Here is a 23,179-nt window from a genome sequence, read left to right on the forward strand (position 1 = left end):
AATTTTAATTGAGATTATATTTTTCTATTTCCCACATTTCTATATAGAAGCATTTGATCAAATTGATAGTATGATCGTATACATTCAGTTAAGGTGCACAATTAATAATAAAGTGCATGAATAAAAATTTATATTACATGTTATAAAAACAACTAAAATAATTTGTAATGAATTTAATTAAACCATGTAAATTATCTCTTAATTTATATTATTTTGTCTTCCTATGATATATAATTATTATTTCCTTTGAAATATAATGAAAGTAATAATGAGAATACAATATTTGAAAAAAGTAACATAAGAGTCATAAAAAAGATAAAAAGAAATCAAATAAATGAGAAAAAAACATTTATATACAATCATATATTAATGTCATCGATTTTTATTTATATTTTTTCATTGAAGGAAAAAGTTCATATAAGTATATTATCTTAAAACATGTGCAACACATAAGTTATGTACATAGCCTCAAAATTAATACTATAAATTAAATTAAATTTTTATACAAATAAAGGTCTAGGCAATATGTCTATGTAGGTAGATATAATATAAATATGTGTAATTTAATCTCACATATAATTGACTAAAAAGTAATTTTTTTTCTAACTTATTGTCTTTCACATTAAAAAATTATTTTAATTGCAAACATAATCTAAATGGCCTACAAAATAAATTTATATGCAAATAAAAAATTAAATATCAATTATTATAGAAAAATGTAATTTTATTTCAAATATACCCGTGCGAAGTACGGGCCGGCAATCTAGTAAGATTAACATTTAAAACTCCGTCGACCTTCTCAACATCCTAAAATCCAAGGATCAATCCATCATTTTTTCGCTCCCCTCTTAATGAAGCGAATTCGCCACATCTTAAGGGAGAAGACTTTAAAATTATCTTTAAATACAAATTTTAAAATTTTCTATTAGAGATTTTGTATTTTATAAAAATAAAATAAAAAACTTCTTATTTAAAATCGAAGATCCTCCTTCTTTTTCATTCAAAATCCCCCCTCCAAATTATCTTCACCCAAATTGCATCCTTTCAAAATTGTATTACCACTAGACATCACTCACACTCCTCTATCAGAATTGGTTTGAATTTGGGGTTATATTCTTATTGAAGTGAGTGAAAAAAAAACAAAACATGGAACAGCTTCATAGTCGTCGTCGTCATCATCATCATCTATAGTTACTCCAGCCTCCATCAACCAAACCACACCAATATGGTAATCTCTCATTACAACCAATCTTACAATCACATTATCCATGAATTCACCACTTATTCGAACTCTCTTCAACGCAAAACCATATCATCAAAAAACACTCACACAAACATCCTCATTTTGCTCCTCTCCCACCATTCTCCCCTCATCACAACAACTCCAACAACTTCTCTCACATTGCACCAACCTAACCCATCTCCAACAAACCCATTCCTTCATGCTAAAAACATCCCTCGACCAAAACGACATCAACCTCTCCCGTTTCATTCACAAATCCGCTTCCCTCGGTTTCTCAAACTACTCTTACTCAATCTTCACCTTCAATCACAACCGTCCATTCAACGTCTTTGTCTATAACAACATAATCTTAGCACTTTCTTCAACCAACCCTACACGTTCCGTTTCGTTCTTCAACTTCGTTCGTAATCTAGGCTTGTCGCTTGATTCTTACTCTTTGCCTTATGTTTTGAAAGCTGTTGTTTCTTTGAATGACGTTGTTTTGGGTAGACAGGTACATTGTGTTGGTGTTGTTACTGGATTGGACTCGGGTTTATCGGTTGTTTGTTCGGTTATTCAAATGTATTCGAATTGTGGGAATGATGTGTGTTCTGCACGCAAGGTGTTTGATGAGTTTGTGTTGTTGTTTAGAGGAAATGGTTCTGTTTGGAATGCTATGATTGTTGCTTATGCTAAAGTGGGTGATGTGTGTAATGCACGGAAGCTGTTTGATGATATGCCTCAATGGGATAAAGGTGTTTTTTCTTGGACGGCTCTAATTTCTGGTTACACGCAGACTCATAATCCCAGTGAGGCGATTAAGCTCTTTCGAAGAATGCAGCTTGAGAATGTGAAGCCTGATGAAATTGCAATTCTGGCTGTACTATCTGCGTGTGCTGATTTGGGTGCTCTTCACTTGGGAGAGTGGATTCACAACTACATTGAAAGGCATAAATTGAGCAAGATTGTTCCTCTTTACAACTCGCTCATAGACATGTATGCCAAATCAGGCAACATAAGTAAAGCATTACAACTGTTTGAGAATATGAAACATAAAACAGTTATAACATGGACAACAATGATTTCCGGGCTTGCTTTACATGGTCTCGGAAAGGAAGCCCTTCGTGTATTTTCTTGCATGGAGAAAGAGGGTCGAGTCAAGCCAAACGAAGTCACCTTTATAGCCATCCTTTCTGCTTGTAGTCATGTTGGAATGGTTGAACTAGGTCGTGATTATTTCACGTCAATGAGGTCGAGATACAGAATTGAACCTAAGATTGAGCACTATGGCTGCATGATTGATTTGCTTGGGCGAGCTGGCCATCTTGAAGAAGCAAAAAAATTGGTTTTGCAGATGCCCTTTGAAGCAAATGCAGCTATATGGGGATCACTTCTTGCTGCCTCAACTAGATGTGGTGATGCAGATCTAGCAGCAGAAGCTTTGCGTCATCTCATGGTGTTAGAGCCACACCATTGTGGAAATTATTCACTCTTGTCCAATACATATGCTTCACTTGGTAGATGGAGTGAATCTTGGATGGTAAGGAAGGATATGCGCAATGCAGGTGTAGAAAAGGTGCCAGGTGTCAGTTTTATTGAGTTGAACAATATAGTACATGAATTCATTGCTGGAGACAAATTAAGCATATACTTTGTTGACATATTTGATGTCTTGCATAGCTTAGACGGGCAACTAAGGCTAGAGGACCCTTAGATATTTATGAGATTTGGTTTCTCTGCAGTTGTGGAATTCGAAGTCACAGCAGGAACAGCTGAAGAAGTGCATGTTTTGAATTGTCTCCATGGATTCTTGACAAGAGTTTTGTAATACCATCTTGTCTCTATACATATCCCAGTTCTTTTTAAAAAGCTGGATTTTTAGATTTCTTCAATACACCTGAAAAAATCTCTCGTGCCCCATTCTGATATGGTATTTCCTTGGTTGTATATCATTAGTATCTTCTAAGATATTTAAAAAATTACGATTGGATTGTGAAATAAGCAACAAGTCTAATAACTAAAAAAACTTAAATTAGAAACTCGTTACAGTTGCTAAAAATTAGAAAAATAAGCAACAGTTCTAATAACTAAAAAAAATAAAATTAGAAACCGGTTACAGTTGCTAAAAATTAAAAAAATACAAACAGTGGTAACTGTTTACTGCAAATGCGTAATCGAATACGTCAATGTCATAATCATATTTTTTTCAATTTATTTGACTTTTTCACATACCTATAATCGGTTACACATTTGTGATAACCGATTATAGCACTTGAATTCTCAATTTTCACTTAACACACTACCTTAATTCAAGTATCCTAAGTCCTCCATGCTCATGTTCCTCTTCAATCTCTTTAACACTTCAGTTGTGACTCCCTTAGTCAACAAATCAGCCACTTAGTTTTCACTTATATAATATCTAAATCTCAACCTTTCTTCACTAACAAGCTTTTCAAATAGTGAAACATCATCTGAATATGCTTGCTCCTCCCATGTGCAATTGGGTTCTTAGCAAGGTTTATACGAGAAACGTTTTTAACCAAGAGCGTTACAACGTCGCCCTCATCGATGTCCAACTCCTTCAATAGATTCATTAGACACACAACTTGGCACTCACACAACAAAATGTACTCGGCCTCACAAGACGAGAGTTCTACTACCGATTCCTTCTTCGAACACCATGAGATTGGTGTTCCACCGAACATAAAGATGTATTCAACTGTAGACTTTCCATCATGTTTATCTCCGCACCAATTGGAATCGGTAAAACCGAGCAAATTGCATTTTCTGCCCGTGTCCACTGCGGAAAAGAGAATTCCGCAGCCAATGGATCTTTTGACATATCTTAGAATCCTCTCAACTGCTGCCAAGTGAGACACATTTGATCTCACCATGAATGTTCTCATAATACCGACACTAAACACTTAATTCAATCGTGTATTGCACAAGTTACACAAGGATACAACCAGCCTGCTATACAGAGTTGGATTAACATCTTATTCATCCTCATTCTTCGACAACAAAACTATTTGTCTTAAATATTGTAAAGTTTCATACAATAGTCATTCAACACTTCCATTTTATATTCAATTTCTTTTGTTTCTCTATAATTATTTTCTACAACAAATACACCAAAAGGGATTTCCATCTATAATAATGACAAAAGGAGTAAATTGCAAGAAAGTGGCTTCCATATGTAATGGGTGTAAATCTGAGGAAAGTGGTTTTCATCTGTTCTGGTGAACCATATTTCGGTGAATATGTAATGTTGTTCCGGTGAACCATACTCACCTTTTGCCTTCACTGTCATCATCACCACAATAACTGTAAGGAAAAACATGAGAATATGGTCCCGTTTAGTACCCATTTTTTAATCTTTATCCAACAAAAAAACACACATAGAAGAAGTTATAAGGAGAGAAAAAAAAGAATGAGAGGTTTGTTTTGTTATGGAGATTTATATTTGTCATAGTCGGAATTACGACTTTCGTCATAGTTGATGGTTGAGATAACACATAGTCATCATTTCATTTATTTGCTCGCTTTTTTATTTAGGGATTTGGGTCTTTAATAGGGTTGTTCATGGTAACTGAACAGAACCGAATCAAATCATAGTAAAAATTCACTCAAACTGAACTGCTTCAATTTACTAAGAATCGAACTGAAGCAAAATAATTGATTTGGTATGCCATTTCAAAATTCCGAACCGTACCGAATCATTAGAAGACAATTTTCCCCAAACCGAACCGTTTAATAAAGAACCGAACCGTTAAGCTATTTTTCAATTTTTTTTCTAAAAAAAATTAACTTGTTAAAAGAACTTTTCATTTTTAAGTTTTGGTTCGGTTCGTGTTGAGTTTCAATTCGGTTCGGTTTCAGTTACAGCTCGGTTCTAGAACTGTCTGTGCATAATGGTTTGGTTCACTAACCAAACATAAGGGTTCGATTATTTTAACGTCAATTCGGTTTGGTTCGATTGTTCGGTACAATTTTAGGATTTTTTTAACAACCCTAGTATTCAACTTATTTTTCATTTAATAAATTTTCTATCATTTGATTGATCTAATGGCTAAGATTTAGTGAAGGAGAGAAATAGAGAAGATTTCTAAAGGAGACGATCCGTGTCCAACACTTTACACTCATTTAATTTGATCAAGAATGAGTTATTTTGAATCTTTGTGACTTTGATAACTTCTCTCTATTTAAATATAAATTAATCAAGCGAAATGCTCTTTTCACCCTCATATGAGTATATCACATCCTTAAAACTCTAAATTTATCTTTCATGATTTCGAAGATGCATCGTCAAACGCATCTAAAATTACATCAACAAAAACGTTGCAAGTAAGACACTCTTTATTTTGCCCGAAAAAAATATTCAAAGATGCGTCTTGTAAAGTGCCACCATATCTAATCTATGCTAGCGAGTATTTACAAATTTAAGGTTTTCATCTACCTCATTACCGGTCGGTGGCTCAATCACACCAAGAGCATTCATCTGCCGCTTCACTTCAATAAGAACCTCAATTTTTCGCATCAAACACATTGTAAAATAATCATCCATGCTACAACTGTATCCAAAACTTAGACATCACTTAAAAAAACTACCATCTCTAAATAATAAGACTGGTGTAGATTCAAGTAGGATATGAAAAAAAAAAATCTGACTAAAAGGAATTATGGTTAGAACATGCATAAGTTGAAAAAAACATCATCAAGTAAAGATTTTTACTCTTAAAATATAAAAAAAATCTATAAAATAGGCAAAATCGAAGTTCATAACAATTACCTCATTTAATAAATATTTTTTTTACCAAAAGCCATTTTAAGAATTACCAATAGCAAAACCCTCAATGAAAATTCCTTTGAAACAAACAAATCATCAACAAGGAAATTTCAAAAACTAGATCCATAAACAAAGTAAGCTCCATTTGAACTAAGAAATCAAAAACTCAATAATTAGATAGGAACAATTCAATGAGGTAGATGATGACCTTGAATTTGAATATACTATTGAGACTCATTAAAACACATCATCAGCAACTAATTCAATTTTTACTTCAATGGTTAAACTCTAAAGATCCATATTAAATCTCACAACTTTACTTTATATATTAATATTTTATTTTTATTTAAAATAAAAATTTAAATTATTTAAATTTAAATTAATATAAATAAGTAAAATTAAACATAAAATTTAAAACAATAATTAAATTAAATTAAATTTATTTAAATTTCATCCAAAACGCTCTCAAATATACTCAACTAGATCTCTTTGAAGTGTGAGAAAAAATTTGTGTGTAAAATTTTTGAGAATTTCTCAATGCACCCCATGATTCTCTCAGCCACCTGACAAATTTTCATTTATGCCCCCTACTTTCGTAGATGTACATCCGGAAGCATCTTTTTTTAAAAGAAATTTGATTTTTTCCGTAGATTCATCTACGGAAGCGTAAAAAATCATAGTAAACAGTGGAAAAATACAATGAATTTCAGTTCAGCAATTCTTCTGTAGGTACATCTACGGAACGTGTTCAAAAAGAGTATTCCGTAGTTGTACCTACGGAAGAATTACTGATATATTTTAAAAACTTTTTATAGAATCGTGTTCGTGGTGAAATTTCGCTTCTAATGGTGTATTCATTTGCTTGAAACAGTTAAGAATCATGATTTTTTTCATAGTATATCATAGTAGTGTAATGTAAATGTAATGGAATATATAGTACACGAAAAGAAAACATCTTTTAAATCTTACAAATAGTGTCAAATATAATAAAAATGAAATTACATCAATCTAATAAAAATACAGACGTCAAAAGTGTCTCAAACTAAGACCGATGAGACTAGTAGTTATAATCCATATTCAAACAAAATAAGGTCCCAAAAAAACCTAGCTAACATCAATAGTATAACATAACGTCGTTGACATTATCCAAGATAATTGAACTCTCCCGGAGCATAGTCGACCAACACATTATCATGTTTTGTATGATGAAAATAGATTCACTGCAGAACAGCTACAAAGTTTTATTTGTTTTAAATTACGTTTAGTATATGTTATTAGTAAAACTTTGTAGCTGATTTGCACTGGATCTAATTTCATCATACAATACATGGTAATGTTGGTCGACTATGCTTCGGGAGAGTTCAGTTATCTTGGATAACGTTAAAGAAGTTATGTTTTACTGTTGATGTTGGCTAGGCTTTTTTGGGGTCTTATTTTGTTTGAATATGGAACTTATGTTTTGCTTTTGATGTTGATGCATGCTCTGCAATCCTCCTGGTCGGCCATAATGTCTGCGAAATACAAATAAAGTCGAATTAGATACAATTAAATTAGAAAAACAAAAAAGAATAATTTTTCTATATTCCATTGATACGGCTACAGAATGACCTAATGTTCATCTCTTCCGTAGATGCACCTACGGAAGTTTATAAAACCTCCAAAACCCAATAATGGCGTCGGTTCACTGTTGCAAAGGGTTAAAAATCCCATTTTGGTGGCTTGAATGTCATGTTAACACATCAAACATCACATTCATTGTCTCTAAACTATATTTTTAAAACAAATCGAATTCTAACTCTATTGCAAATACTCTTAAATAACTTGAAAAGTCAAAAACTTACCGATTAAATTGAGTTTTGAATTTGATAGAATGTGTTGATTGTTGATGTGAACGTTATCGGTCGAACGCGAGAGAAAGAAAACAAGCTTTTGGGAAGTTTGATTTTTGAGGCTGAGAGAGTATGAGAGTTGAAGAAGAGAAGAGTGAAGAATGGAGAGGAGAAGAGTGTGGTGTGAATTATAACATCAAATTCTTTCGTAGATGCATCTACGAAGGCATTCATATGTGAATCTACGGGACAAAACAATGTTAAATAAAAAACACTTCCGAAAATACATCTACAGAAGTACGAGGACAATTTTGTTAATTTACAGATGCGTGAGAGATCAATGGGGTCTAGTTAAAAAATTTCAAATTTTTCTAATAGATTTATTTATAATCTACTAAAGTGTTAAAAAATATATATAGCCCTTGTTAAACAGCTCAATTAATTTAAAACAATAAAAAGGGAATTGGTATCATGCAATGGTGGGTGATATTATTATTTTATTTCAAAGGGCAGTTGCACTGCATTGCAACGGTTGGCCACGCTGGCCAACTCCAACGGATGAAAAATGAAACATCATACGGGTGAAAAAAACACCCATTGAAGACACTTTAAGTGGCATGCATCAGATATGGGTGACATTAGGGATGGCAAACGGGCATGCCCGCCCCGTTTAGACTCGTCCCACAAAAGTCCGCAAAAAATGGGACGAGACGGACATAGTTAAGGGTGCGGGCCTAAAACCTTATCCCGCCCCACAAAAAAGTGAGGGGGGCGGACTATGCCCGCGGGCACTACACCTTTTAAGTCTAATTATGTTAATTTACATGCCCGCAAAAGCCCGCATAAAAAACAGGGCGGGACAATTATATTAAAGGGTGAGGGCCTAAAACATTGACCAGCTGCGCACTAAAGTGCGGGCAAAACGGACATGCCCAATGGGCCGAACCCGTTTTGCCAGCCCTATGTGACACTTTATGAAAATACATTTCTAGAATCTTTTGAAAATGAGACCTAGACATTTTTTCGTGCCAAATAAATGGTGTCTCACTTACAATATATTTATTGTTGTAATTTTAGATGTATTCGGAGATTTTTAAAAACATTTGAGACTTTTCACAATGGTATAGGATAACATATAAAGGTGAAAATAACATTTCCCATTAATCAAAAACCATAAAATCAGATGAATAGTTAAGAGTTGAGCTTGCCCATCCAACTTTTTTTTTAAGACATATCATTTTTCAGATAAATATTTTAAATAGTATAGATTACTTAGTAAAAAAAATTAAAACTCCTACAAAACTCTTTCGAAATAATCCTTTTTGATAATTCATTTTTTCATGTTCTAAACTTTTTAGAAGAGTCCCTCTCAAAAAAAAAAAAAATTATATATATATATATATATATATATATATATATATATATATATATATATATATATATATATATATATATATATATATATATATATATATATATATATATATATATATATATATATATATATATATATATATATATATATAGAAGAGTCATTCTGAAAACTTTAGATTATAAAGAATAAACTACCCAAAAATTTCTTCGGATTCAAAATTTTAGAACTGCTCTAGTTAAAATGATATATTGTACCCAAAAAAAAATGCAAAATACTGTATTGATTTTCTGTAACCCGAGTGAACTTCAAAATTCAATTCATCCGATCTTTTAATTTTTTTTATAAATAATCAATGCAAAACTGTAAATTTGGCTATTACATAACAGTTACTGAAATAATCAATTCAATCCATTTTTTTTTGGTATTGGTTTTGAAAAATCTTAGGCTGATTCAATACCCATTTCTAAGATTCGACTATTTTTCGAGCTTACCACATCGGACACCTAATCATCATTCTAGTTTACCTATCAGACATCAGCCCAACTTTGTTCTCCATCAATGATAATAATACCAATCAATCATGGTTCAGTACAAAATTTTATTATTTGCAGCAAAGAGCAAACAAAATACGAATACATAACCTAGCCATTTATAACTAGTCTCGGCGTGAAACCTTAGTTTTACATGTTTCTTAACTAGTTCGCATGATGCACAAGAATCTGTGGCACAAACATATCTTATAACCATAAATCAAACCATGAAATTGAATAAGTAAAGATCATGCAACTGCAGCAATCGAGTCTTGACGGCTAGATTTGTTTTTTCGGCCCCAAACAGGAGTGGTCTCAATAAGCTGGTGTGGCACAAGTCGACTCTCCCTCTTAGTGAGCTTCTTAAAGTTGTGGACCTTCAGCCTAGCAATATCTGCCTCTTCTTCAGGGGTTATCTCTCTAACTACAACAGTTAGCCTGGATTCTGGTCTGTGCATGACTCCAGATCTTCCTTTGCCATGGTAGGAAATTCTCCTCTTAAAATCTCCCTTTCCAACAAATGCTTCGGCTATAAGAAACATGAATGCCACATCATCAGTAAAGAGAAAAACAATGTGACAAAACAACTTCACCGCTAACAGTTTATAGCAAATAAAATTACCAACAATGAGGCGTTCTGGATCCAACCCATGATTGTGAGATGCGTTTGCTCGGGCTGAATGAATAACCTGCAATTTGTATTAAACTTGATTTCAATTTTTCTTTTTCCTATAAAGAGAAATAGAAGAACCTTTTTCAAAAGAAATTGAAATGACCTCGAATGAAATCTAACAATAAAATGTATATATTTCAATTCCTTCAAACTAAGTGTCAAGAGATAGCCCCAGCTCAAAATCAAAAAGAAAAGCGCTAAGAGTGGAAAAAGGATAAATAAAATCTGATGCATGCCCAATAGGAACTTAGAAACCAATTTTAATACATAGTTTTTACAGTCTTATCAAATTAAGTGACAGAACAACAATTAATGTTCACTACCTGATATACAGTTTTTGAAGCTCGCTTTACTGTCACTTGCAACTGCAGCAACGCATCTTTAACAAGCATACCACGTACCAAAGCAGCAACCAAATTGAGCTTCTTTGGACTCTAAAATACAGTTTTAAAAATGAACATAAATTAAACCTTGAATAATAAAACCATAAATTATGACAATTTCCAGAGCAACTGGGACCTATAGGGGAGGCATTTCAATGGCAAGAAAATTAGATGACAACTGCAAAAAAGTGTTGCAAACCGAACTAATTAAAGTAGCAGTTTCTAAACAAGTAGATGTGATTTTGATGCGTTCAAATGAGAAGAGAAGGGACGATGTAAAGCTTAGAGCAAAGAGGGCAGAGGGAACTGCCGATGAGGGATCCGCTATGATGGTATCAGGTTGAAATGGTTGGAGACAGATTTAAAGAACAGGACAAGTTTGCAATTTCCACAAAACATGGATTTAACCTCTCTAACAAGTCACAAGTGACGAATCACCGCCATCTATTAGACATATATTATATTTAATGGCACTGTGTTATGCTCCACAGATTACCATACTTGAAATGATGTTAAGCTCTGAACTAAAACAATTGCATCTTTACAACATTCACATCATTACAAAGATGAATAGATTACTGGTGAAGCTTCTGTGTCCACTTTAACAAGCATACTAGAGAAGTGATTAGCGCTTTATATTTTACCAGATAGCTAACCAGTGATAACACGAAAACGCATGACATTTTAAAACCTAGTGTAATGTTGAATACAAAATTACTAACATTTGCTTCCAAATCATGCAATATAAGAAACAAAATGCTCAACAATAAACAATATCAATTTTAAGCAGTTGCATCAAAATTGACCATAAAATAATCTATCCTGGAGTTAACAAAAAAATTGACATTTCAGAAATTCATAGAAGAAAGAATCACAGGCAATTACACCCGAATGGAATACGATCATTAAAACAGTGAAGTAAAGTACTTCAAAACAAGTCTATTTGATGATTTAAGGATGAATGCAAAATATTCATCATCATGTCACGTCCTAGAACAGTGACAGGGCTCTGCTTATAAATTAATATGCAGTATGTTTATCTACACTCTGATTTTCCAGTTTCTATCAGAATATTTATCACTAAAACTCAAAAATAAAATTGTTTGTAAAATAAGCTGAATAAATTCAGTACACAGGCTCAAAAGAATGAATAAAGCAGAAACTATTTCTCAATCAAATAATATTAAATGATGATAATTTCCTTACTTCCTTCATATCAATTCTGTGAAATTGTCTTCCTTTAATGCATATTTTAGCGCTTCAAGTTAAAATCTTTTCATGCAAAGTACATTCCATTTTAAATGTCCAGGACTAAAATATAAATATTAATTTTTTAAGATCTATCCAATAAGCCCATAGTGCAAAAGGGAAAATAAAACACTTATATCAACATCATGCATATAAGAAAACCAAAAGCAATCCATCAAGAGCATAAACAGATAAGGCATCTCAAACCTGCTTTATTTGCTTTAGTACTGCTTGAACTTTTTCTGCCTTAGTAATAGCTTTCTGATTCTGTTCTTCACCTTTTGAACTACCTAATGATGAAACTGGAACTAAAGGCGATGAAACAGGAGCATCATCAGATGAATTTTTGAGCAACTGGGTAGAACTAGAAATTCCCTGAAATTTAATTACACCAAAAATAAAATACAAAACATGAAATTAAGAAGAGCATGTCTTCGATAGCAAAACAAATCTTTAGAGATATAATACTATAACACAGGCTCAGTGTGCCCCAAAGAATGTGATTTGGTTAGTTGGAAGATAAATTTGAACAAACTTGTCTATCTAATTCTGAAAAAACAAGTATGATCATGAAGTCCATTAAAACTGGTCCAACACGGTTAAGAAAGCAGTGCGAACCTTAGAGTAATTTATATAATAAGATGATAAGGATGTAGACTAGAGATATACAAATGTTGGAGATTATGATATCCTTCGCAAAAAAAAACAAATGGAAGCGAAAAACACAAAGAATCAGAAAAACATAACTAAAAATAACAGTCTACAATGGAAATCAGATCTAAGCAAATTCAAAATGGCAACTCTCTTAGAAGTCAATATGCCATGCACTTAAGATAGACCAGCAACTTTAAGCTTTCAGGAACAAATTCTACAAACATCAAAACATTTTGAAAATCCATGCATCACTCTCCTAGACTCCAACCTGATGCAACACAAATAAAGAACAGTTCCAAATAATCTTAACCTATTTTTCTTGTTCAAACCAGACCCTTTAATCCCTATGCCAAGAAGTCTCTAGAGAGTAGAGACAAACCCTATACTCTCCACAGACATAAAACTACCTGTTCTACCAAAATTAGTAATAAGATATGTAATAAATGTATAACCACTTCAGTGTTCCTCATGCACACTACACAAATATCAACAAAAGTGACAGTTTAAGGTATCCGATTCTGCAACAAATAACTGATACTTATCCTATTCGGCTCCACAATCCAGGTAAAAAAAATTTCCATAGACAAATTTTAGGTTTCTTAGTAAAATTACCAAGAGAATGAGTTTAAAACAATCTGTTTACTAAAGAAACCACTCCGAGGAGTAAAATTCTCCAACCTGTACACGTGAAAGTTCAACATTTTCTAGGAGTGGTTGTAAGTCTTAGTTTTCTTATGCCACACCGACAGAGTACTCTTGTCTTGATATGGGAAAATATTACTATTTACTACTAAATTGCTTAACCATTGGCAAAGCACAAAATTCACAATTTAATAATAAAAATGAAATAGAAAAGGAAAACTCAATCAGTGGGTACGAACAAAGACACTTCCACTTTATGTAATAATATCCATGAAAATCTCACTAAGTTTATGACCACAGTTACTTTGAGAAAATGTTTTTCATTGTCAGTTTTCACTTTTAATAACAAAATACTATCACCTTGTTTTCAATTTGTATCCTGTTTTCAAAGATTTATACAGGAAACACTAACAGCAAACAGAATACAATTTCTTAAAGTAAACAGGCCTTGGTGAATAGTTAGTAAACACAGGTTAAAATTGATTGGAAAACTATTACCAGATAAAGCACAGATGGAATCAAACATGGTAACATCAAATCAATTTTGGACTTTTGGTATTGCCCTCCCTCACCCGCAACTAAACAAACCCCAAACTTCTGAACCAATCAGTGCTGCCAATTTTAGCTCAATATTCACTCCGCTAGAGTGTTATATTGCCGATATTTGACAACACTTTGTACTAAATCGTGTATCGCAAAAAAAAGAGGATTTGTTCAAATTCTGCTACTCTATAGGCGCTATTTGACAACACTAGAACCAAACCAATACAACAATGATGATGATGCAATCAAAACACAATTTTACCTGATATTGAAAACGTTGGTAAAAAGGCCTTGCGATACTTGGAAAACTTGTTGACGATTGCCTCTGTAACTGACCTACAATACCAAACAGATGTTTTTCCTAATAAACTCTCACAAACTTGAGTATCTCCTGACTAGAAAACTAAAAAAGATATTAAAATGGGAACAGAAGCTTTTTTAACCTTGTGTAAGTGAAGAGCCAAACCGATAAACTACAAGGTTTGTAGCCGAGTGATTGGCATGCTCCACTCCCTTATGAAAACGACGAAGAATTGGGAAAAGATGCCTCTGCCACTGCACCATAATTGTATTCTATCTTCTGTAAAAGAGAATAGGAATAGTTAGTTACACATTCAAATTACAGACCTAGAAAACACACTCGTTCAATACTAAGCACGTCATAAATCGCAAAAAACAAATTCAAATAACCCTAAGAAATTTTAGACATGCACGAGATCAGAGAGGTTTTAGTGTGTGATGCAACGGGCATTGTCACTTAGCTTACACAGGATTAAATGGGTGAGTTCAATGAAACATTTCATCGAACACGTAGTGTGTGTGTGAGTGGAGATACGTGAAATCAACTCAGAGGAAAAGAAAAAGAGAAATATAAAAATGATGAATCTAACCTAACCTCGCGTGGGTTTGGAGGTGTTTACGTGATCTCTGATTTAGAGGTACTCTGTTTACGAAGGATTTGCTTCTTCTTTTTTTCCACGGCTATTCAGAGCTATTCTCGCAGTCAAGAGGCAAAACCTCTACCCCTTCATTTTTTTTTTCATTTTTATAATAACATCTCCTTAATATAAATTTAAGGTTGTGATGACAACCTTAAAGACAATCCTAACCCTAATGTTGACATGTCACCTTATAGTAATTAAATGCTGACATGTCATCTTCATAGTTATTTTGGACAAAAACTCTAGTATGTTAATTATCAAGTTTAATTATAAATTAAAAACAAAATAAAATTAAAAATTAAAAATAAAACTCTTCATTTTTTTTATTTTAATTAAAAAAAACTCTAATATGTTAATATCAATTTCAATTATAAATTAAAAACAAAATAAAACTCATTCCTAATCCAATTCACTTATAAATTAAGGGAAAATAAAAAATAAAACTCTTCATTCTTTTTATTTTAATTCAAAAAATAAATATTATTTAATAAAATCCATTTTATAATCACTTTAATTATGACTAATATACTATAATTATGATAATATAAAAGTAAAAAACAAAAAAAATATATTAATAATTACTACCCAACCAAAATTTAAAGAAATCACGTAAGAATAAAACTATTTAAAACTTTATTCATATTTTTATATAAGTTGTTAATTAGTGACTACATCATATATATAAATTGTTAATTATTGACTACATCATATATTTAATTTTATATAACTCAAAATTAAATGATGAAATATAATTTTATAAAATTCATTTATATAAATTAGAACAATAAATTTTAAAATTTAAATTAACAAATTTATTTTTAATTTTAAAACTTTTTTTGAAAAATAATTTATCAAATGACTTTTTTTTAATATTTCTCTAATTTTAATAGTAATATTATATTTTGGTGTAAATTATTATAAAAATTGAATTTGTCTCAATTTTATTCTGGGGCTAAATCATATATTTAATTTTATATAATTCAAATTTTAATCATGGTATTCAATAAAATATATTTTTTATTTATATAAGTTAGTACGATAATTTTTAAAGCTCAAATTACTAATTTTTTAAAACTTTTAAACTGTTTTTGAAAATTAGTTTATCAAATAATTTTTTTTATATATCATAAGAAATATTAAAAAATATTAATAAATATCTTTTAATATTATTACTATTATCGTTATTATTATTTTTCTATTTATATCCCAATTCCAATTATAAATTGAAATATTAAGCCTTATAAAAATATTTACATTCATATTTCAATTATTAATGATATCTAATAAAATATAATAACAGTTATGAAGATATTATTATTTAAAACTCGGTTACATTTTACCATTGTTATAATAAAATTTAATTTTAATTGATGCATTCACTGTTTAATTTCAAAATATAAATTTATATTAAAAAAATTATTATTATATTTTATTCATATTCTTATATTTTAACTTTTTTTTTTAATATTCCTATATTCTAATAGTAATAATATATTTTGGTATAAATTATTATAAATATATATATATATATATATATATATATATATATATATATATATATATATATATCTTTTCTATTTCATAACCACCTACAACTTTTTAATTTTTAGTTTTTTTTCATCTCTTCAACTATTCATTAAAGGTGCCATAAATTACTATTTTAATGCAATATTTTATTTTTGTTTTTTTCAGTTACTATTTTTTATTAATGGGTAAAACATCCAACGTGATATTTCTTCTTCCAACTTCAACGATAATTTTTTATTTGGTGCATCCTTCTCCTTCTACAGCGGTTACAAAATAGTTTATCTTCCATATGCAAAAAAAACGGTTCTACAACCGTTACATACATATCCCATAAATAACTGTAAATCTAATAACTTCATTTGCAGATCTACATAGACTTTTTTCTTCTTTTCACTCCCACCTATATATTTAGATTCAAATCTGTGTGCTTATCAACTTCATCAGATCTCTTCAACTTCAACAAGAGAAAAAAAGTGCAAATAGGGTTTCCAAATCACTTTGCTAGGGTTTCCACCAAAACTCATATTCTCACCATCATCTTTCTTTTATTCTTCCGCTATCTTTTTCATGCTCTTTTCTTAACAAGTTTGGGTTATTTAGTGGTGCTGGAAACTAATGTACCTGAATTTTGTTACGGGTTGATCCCAAGTCTATATTATGTGAATTTTTTAAATTGGGTCAATGTGTTAAGGGCTTCAAATGCAAATTTTTACTCGGAAGATAGGAGAATATATAAATTATACAGTGATAAGTGATGATGATATATGGTTCATTGATGTTGTTTGTTTGTTATTGTTTTTGTTTTGATGAATTTTCATTTTCAAATGCAAATTTTTATCTGATTTGAATGCTCGGAAGATAGGAGAATATATAAATTATAAAGTGATAAGTGATGATGATATGTGGTTCATTGATGTTGTTTGTTTCATTTTCATTTTTTTTGGCGAGGAATGACAGCTGGAGCCACATTGGAGAGAGGGAGAGACTGGAGGAGTCGAACCAAGAATAATCAGAACAATTGCACACAATTGGGATTTGCAAGCATGTTGTGCAATTGATTTGTCCTATTATTTTCAATATAGTAAAGTTGATTGTCCTTTTATTTTCAATATAGTAAAGTTGATTGTCCTTTTATTTTCAATATAGTAAAATTTGCCTTTTATTATTCTAATTAATTGGTATTCGAAATGTGATAATAATGATAATAAATAAAATATTTATTTAATAAAAGTTATATGATCAAATTAATATAATAAAATTAAAAATAGTGCTAATAAATAAAATATTTATTTAATTATGATCTATTTAATAAAATAAAATCAATAATTGCATATTCAACCATTTGTGTATTATATAGATTTATTACATGTAAATGTTTTATATATAGAATAACGTGATTTACTAGAACGTATTTTCATAATTGTGCTTTTGAAATTTTAATAGCTACATATTTTTCACTACAGTAGTGAAAATTATTTTTTTCTCAAATTTGATATTTTTAGTATATTAACTATAAATATGTGATTGTTGTTGACATAAATACATTTATTTTAATTCTAATTTTTTTTATTTCTATGATATTACGATTATTACAATTATATTCATTTGTACTAAAATTAATATAAATTATAAATTAAATGTTAAACTTATTATAGTTCAAGTAGTAATATTTTTATACTCTTAATGTTTTAATATATAAATGCAACCATAATAGATATTATTTTTTCTAATTAAAAAATTAAAAGTATAATTTCAAACATAAGCTAAATGGACTATAAACTAATTTTATATGCAAATATAAAAATCTAATATGAATTATCATAAAATAATGTAATTTTATTTCTAATATATCCGTGCGGAGCACGGGTGGACGATCTAGTTAAAAAAAACCTTTGTATAAAATCAAAACTAACCCTATCTCCATTTTTTACACATATTGTTTTTTTATATAACTTTTATATTATGGTTTTTAATTTATTTTGTATGCTGACTAACAAATAACTTTCATTAATTATTTTGAAGAGTTTATCAGAAAGAGTGGACTTATAGTCTGATGCGTTGTTTCGAGGTTTCTTATCCTCTAATATGGTGGAGAGCATGTTTACTTGCAATGTTAGCACTTTAATGTTTAAGTCAATAACAGAGTGAAAAGAGAAGTTTGAATAGAAATAGATTTGAATATTTGTGAGGTGACGCGCTTTCCTCTTTAAATATAGAAGGTGATTGATAATTGCACGCATGTGGAGAGAGGTTAGCCATTAGATTGATTTAGGCGATTGGCATGGTATTCTTGTGAGGAGTTATCATCAACGCAAAGAAAAATGAGTCTATGTCTTTTGGGCTTTAATAACTTGCTGATGTGTAATTGAGCCTTCGTTTTTTGGACTTTAAGGACGGCCTAGAACAATGTCCCCCAAGTCTTTGTCACAGCTTTTTAAGGTGAGAGTTTGTGACACACCTCAATGCTCGACCATGAGATTCGTGGACACGGAAGTTTTGGATGAGACATTGCCTTTCTCGGGAATAGGCGCATTAAATGTCTCTCTTGGAAGTCGTAACATAACGATAAGGAATGACTGACACACCTTTGTTTGCTAGATAACAATGATGTTGCGATGCAGAGTAGATCGTACGGTCATTAGTGCCTAAATAAAGTTTAAAGGATTTTTGAGGCGTTATTGTACCGTTTTCGTTGTTAGTGGCATGCGAATAGACTGTTTTTGTTTCCTTTATCATTCTCCCCTGAGAGAATTTTGTTTTGGTGTTGAACCAAGACAAATTTGTTTGTTGACATTGGTTTTGCACGTTGGATTACCCTTCTTTTGAGTCTCAAAGTCCATGTCCTCTCTTTGATTTTGCTCCCCTTCTTTAGGATTTCCCAAGTAGTGATCGCTCGAGTTTGCCTACTTAATTGTACCTACATTAGTTCTTTTTATAACACATTTTACCATGGTGATAATATCAATTTCAACCAAGAAGTTTTATAAGGATATTCCAAGAGACTAGTTGGATCCAGGTATATTGAGGATGTTTTCGCTTTTGTTCTCAAAGTTGCTTTTGACCAAGCTTTGATAGATGTGGGTCTCACAACTGATTGAGGGTTTATTTTCCCTAGATGAAGATAAGAGGATTTGTAACAGATGTGACAAATGTGTTATCCCTTTTTACAAATGTATGTTCTCCATCATAAGATATTATCTTCCTTTTAACGAATTTGAAGTCATCATATTAATTCAATTGTTGATCACCCCTTCATAGTTGCATTCAGCGAGTAAGGCATTCGTTAAAGTCTTCCAACAATGGTGCAAGTATAAATGAGCTAAGTCAATGGTGACACTATTCTTCCATCCTTTCAAGGTTTAAAACAACTTCAATTATGAAAATAGTTTTGGTTTGCTTTCCATTAGGCAACATATATGGTAATTTGAAGTGTATTCCGAAATCATGAAGGATTTCGATGATGGTTTTTATCTAGTTACTTCTTTGACCGAGGAAGCACGTGCAACTCTGACCGAGGAAGCACGTGCAACTCTGACCGATGAAGCACATGCAAAGATCTTCCACTTGAAACCTGTTCCCACATTTATTTATTCAGGCATATTTCATAAGTATTGGACTCATAACCACTACTTTAAGGAAGTTAAGTCGTATACTTACAATGAATGAGACATCTCCATGGAGGGATTATACATGAAGAATCAGGTGTTGGAATTCTGTAAAGAGTTTGGTAACGCTGGGGATGCCTCAAGAAATTGTATAAAGAAGTGCATTTAGCCAATTAGATGGTTGATGCCAAATCAAAAGAGGAAAGAAAGAGAATCTTTGGTGAGCGCAACCATGGCCTTATTTTCCTTGGTACATTTTCTTGAACCTTTATGATGCCTCTTTTCTTAATTGTGTAGAAGTGATGAAGAACGAGTATGCCATGTTGCGATTGAGGAGGAGATTCGGGTGGATGTTGATTTGGTTGTAATTTTGTACCCCTTCTGTTAGGGGGGACTTCTTCTTCAGGAACATATGTTGGAACGCCTTTTTATCCGATTATCGGGTAGATTTTTCAGATAGTTCTTCCTTAAGTTTAAGTTGAAATCTAGGATTCCCCCGCTCGAGTCATGATGGATGAAGTCTTATTATCTCTATAGTCGATAGGCAAAGAAATTTTGGCATCCATCATAGAGTTAGAAGAGATTTAGGTTGAGAGTCATCTTTATAATCTTCCTCGATTTAGAAGTGTAGAAGGGAAAACCTCTACACAAATGGAGTCAAGTCTAATGTTGCTAGCTCGTTCTGGCCCGAGAACGAATAGAGAGTTTTAGTCTTCAACTTCTCATGAAGATTATAATTATTTCTCAAGAATATATATGAGAAATCTAGGCAAATGGAATTGGTCAAATTGGTTTTTCATACTTGTCGCGTGTTGCCTATCTTGGTGTTTGGAGCTGCTGGTTGAGGGGAAGTTTTCTTAATCGATTGTCTTCGACGGGAGAGGGAAAAACTCAAGGAATGGGTCGATTGTCTTACACTTGAATGGAATCGGTATTTGGAAGAAATATGAGGTACTTTCGTGGAAAAGGTACAACTAATTTCCCGAGAAGTAGCAGAAAGAATGAGGTTTTTCCTTTTGTTCAGTCATCTTTGTCTAAGGTAGAAGTTGCTCTGAAAGAAGCAAATTGGTCCTCAGATCCTACTCGAAAACGGTTAGAAGAATTGGAGAATTCTTTAAAAGAGTCTTAGGAAATTTAGAAGAATGACTGTGACGATCTTCATATGATGCACCAAGAGAACCTTGATCGTTTTAAGAAACCTTTGAAGTAAGGGGAGTACTTTTATCCCGATGTTCGTGTCTCCCAGGACCGAGTTTTTCTCAATCAAGCTATTAAGGATGCTAAAGTGGTCTCCCTGATGGATTATTTCTTCCCCCTCGCTTTTGTTGTTTGACCATAATGTTTGCACCTGGCATATGTGTAGATTTGACGTTTTTGTCTTGCAATGTATATATACACTTTAGTTTAATATTCATTCATATTTTACCTGATTTGTGATGTTGTTTCTGGTCTCGGGTTCATTCTTTGGGACTCATCTTTCTCGCCAAAATTTGCTCTAAGTTTATTGGACGTCTCGGGGACAATATCCGACCAAAGGTCGGTACCCTTTCTCATGACCCTAGGTGAAAAGCTAGTTCAAGGTAGACATATTATCGGACCCACCACAACTTCTGGAATGGCTAGCAACCAAGAGATGAGTGAGTAAGTTATTTTCCATTTTAAAGCTTGTTTTGTGTGTGTGTGCGCTTTGGAATTATAGGGTTTTAATTGCTTCAGTCATGTGTTTGTGGTGTTTCTGATAACACCCTGAGTCTTTGTGATGAGACTTTGATCTTTTTAGTTGTACTCCGAACTCATCGATACCTTTCATAATCACAGAGGAATTAGATAATTTTGCAAAATTTCGTGCTTTCTTCAATTAAACTATTGTAATACATTTTGATCATTTTGCTTTACAAAGGAGACCTGAATTTAAAATAACCAAGTTGTTATTGCATTGCTTATTAGCCGCCAATGTTCTCGACTTTGTCCAGGTCAACCACTTCTACTCTTCTGTCTAAGATGACATGTTTTCCTGATATACTACTATAAAAAAGATTTTTCACCACGGTTGAAAAAGTGATATCATCACGAGTGATAAACCATGGTCACGTACGGTATGGTTGCATCTGTACACTAAGTTACCATCTTAAAAACCCAATAGCTCATTACATATCACTACGGTTGTAGAAAGAAAATGTATTAAAATGTGGAGGTTTGGGGTTCGATAACCAGCGCCTGCATTTTGAGATATTTTTCAACATTTCACCATGACTAAAAGTTACAATCATAGTGTAGAGACATAGCGTATAATATTTCACCCATGTTATAACTACCAATCATTGGGATATGTTTACTTGAGTTTATTTTAACTTATGTGGATGCTTATTTCACCATCTTGTCAATAAACATATCACCTTTCAATCTGATTTAGAAATTAATAATATGATAAATTGTGTTATATTAGAAGAACAACTTCCACTCATTTATGTTTTTTGGGCTTTCTACAATCTATTATATGTATCCCACTCTTTGACGGTTAGAATTTGGTTTAATGTTTGTAGTTCTTCAATCAACACTTTCTTTTTTACTAGTTCATTCTGCAAAGTTAATACTTTACATAATGAATTAGCAAAAAAAAAAGAAGAAAGTTTTGATTGAAGAACTACAAGCAATAAATCAAATTCTAATAGTCAAAGAGTGAGATACGAGTAACGGGCTGAAGAAAGATAGTAAAACATTGATTAATGTAAGTTATTTTTTAACATAACTTAATTTTTTATATTATTATTTTCTAATTCAATTTGAAAGGCTATATATTAAATGAGAGGTTGATAAAACACTCAAACCATATACGATATAATAAACTCATCTTTTAGGACATGTTGGTTGAATGAAATGATAGATGCAATGTACAAGTAATAATATTATCAATATCATAAATTTTATATACCTATACAAACACTTCATACAATAACACAAAAATCAACATTTTTCAAACATACTTTAACAACAACATTTATCAGCATACCTAATAAAAACATCAACTTACTTCAACAAAAAAAATATGTAAACTAAATCATAAATTTATGAACAAAATAAAATCATTTTTAAACAACGTCACTAACAACATTTATGAACAAAATCATAAACTAACCTTAACACAAACAACAACTTGCTTTTAAAAAAAATAACCACATACCTCAACAATAACTTAAATAGTTTACTTATCTCAATAGTTT

General features: G+C 31.6%; 2 protein-coding genes across 4 annotated transcripts; one reads left to right on the top strand and one right to left on the bottom strand.

Moving 5' to 3' along the window:
• Window positions 1-1,020: 1,020 nt before the first annotated feature.
• LOC131600138 (pentatricopeptide repeat-containing protein At5g56310) lies at window positions 1,021-3,157 on the top strand. Its single transcript, XM_058872355.1, has one exon. It carries the CDS (start codon window positions 1,269-1,271, stop codon window positions 2,934-2,936), a length of 1,668 nt encoding a protein of 555 aa, XP_058728338.1. The 5' UTR covers window positions 1,021-1,268; the 3' UTR covers window positions 2,937-3,157.
• A 6,636-nt stretch (window positions 3,158-9,793) lies between these two features.
• LOC131595751 (large ribosomal subunit protein uL22m-like) lies at window positions 9,794-14,934 on the bottom strand. Of its 3 annotated transcripts, none has more exons than XM_058868217.1 (7): window positions 14,781-14,934; window positions 14,329-14,465; window positions 14,148-14,221; window positions 12,254-12,421; window positions 10,739-10,849; window positions 10,365-10,431; window positions 9,794-10,271 (listed from the first exon to the last, which is right to left on the bottom strand). In XM_058868217.1, the coding sequence occupies exons 2-7, from the start codon at window positions 14,447-14,449 to the stop codon at window positions 9,991-9,993; spliced, it is 822 nt and encodes a 273-aa protein (XP_058724200.1). In that variant the 5' UTR covers window positions 14,450-14,465; window positions 14,781-14,934; the 3' UTR covers window positions 9,794-9,990. The 3 variants fall into 3 exon arrangements, with proteins under 3 accessions (XP_058724200.1, XP_058724198.1, XP_058724201.1); XM_058868215.1 differs by having other exon boundaries at window positions 14,776-14,932; XM_058868218.1 differs by lacking the exon at window positions 14,781-14,934 and adding an exon at window positions 14,652-14,740.
• Window positions 14,935-23,179: the final 8,245 nt, after the last annotated feature.

Source organism: Vicia villosa, linkage group LG4, assembly GCF_029867415.1.
Source record: "Vicia villosa cultivar HV-30 ecotype Madison, WI linkage group LG4, Vvil1.0, whole genome shotgun sequence".
Taxonomy (NCBI): Eukaryota; Viridiplantae; Streptophyta; class Magnoliopsida; order Fabales; family Fabaceae; genus Vicia; species Vicia villosa.

Coding starts and splice junctions, on each gene's coding strand:
- LOC131600138 (XM_058872355.1), top strand. CDS start 1,269: ATGAATTCACCACTTATTCGAACTCTCTTCAACGCAAAACCATATCAT.
- LOC131595751 (XM_058868217.1), bottom strand. CDS start 14,449: ATGGTGCAGTGGCAGAGGCATCTTTTCCCAATTCTTCGTCGTTTTCAT. Junction 12,422..14,147: donor ACCAACGTTTTCAATATCAG/GTAAAATTGTGT, acceptor ATTAAATTTCAG/GGAATTTCTAGTTCTACCCA. Junction 10,432..10,738: donor CTTCAAAAACTGTATATCAG/GTAGTGAACATT, acceptor TACAAATTGCAG/GTTATTCATTCAGCCCGAGC.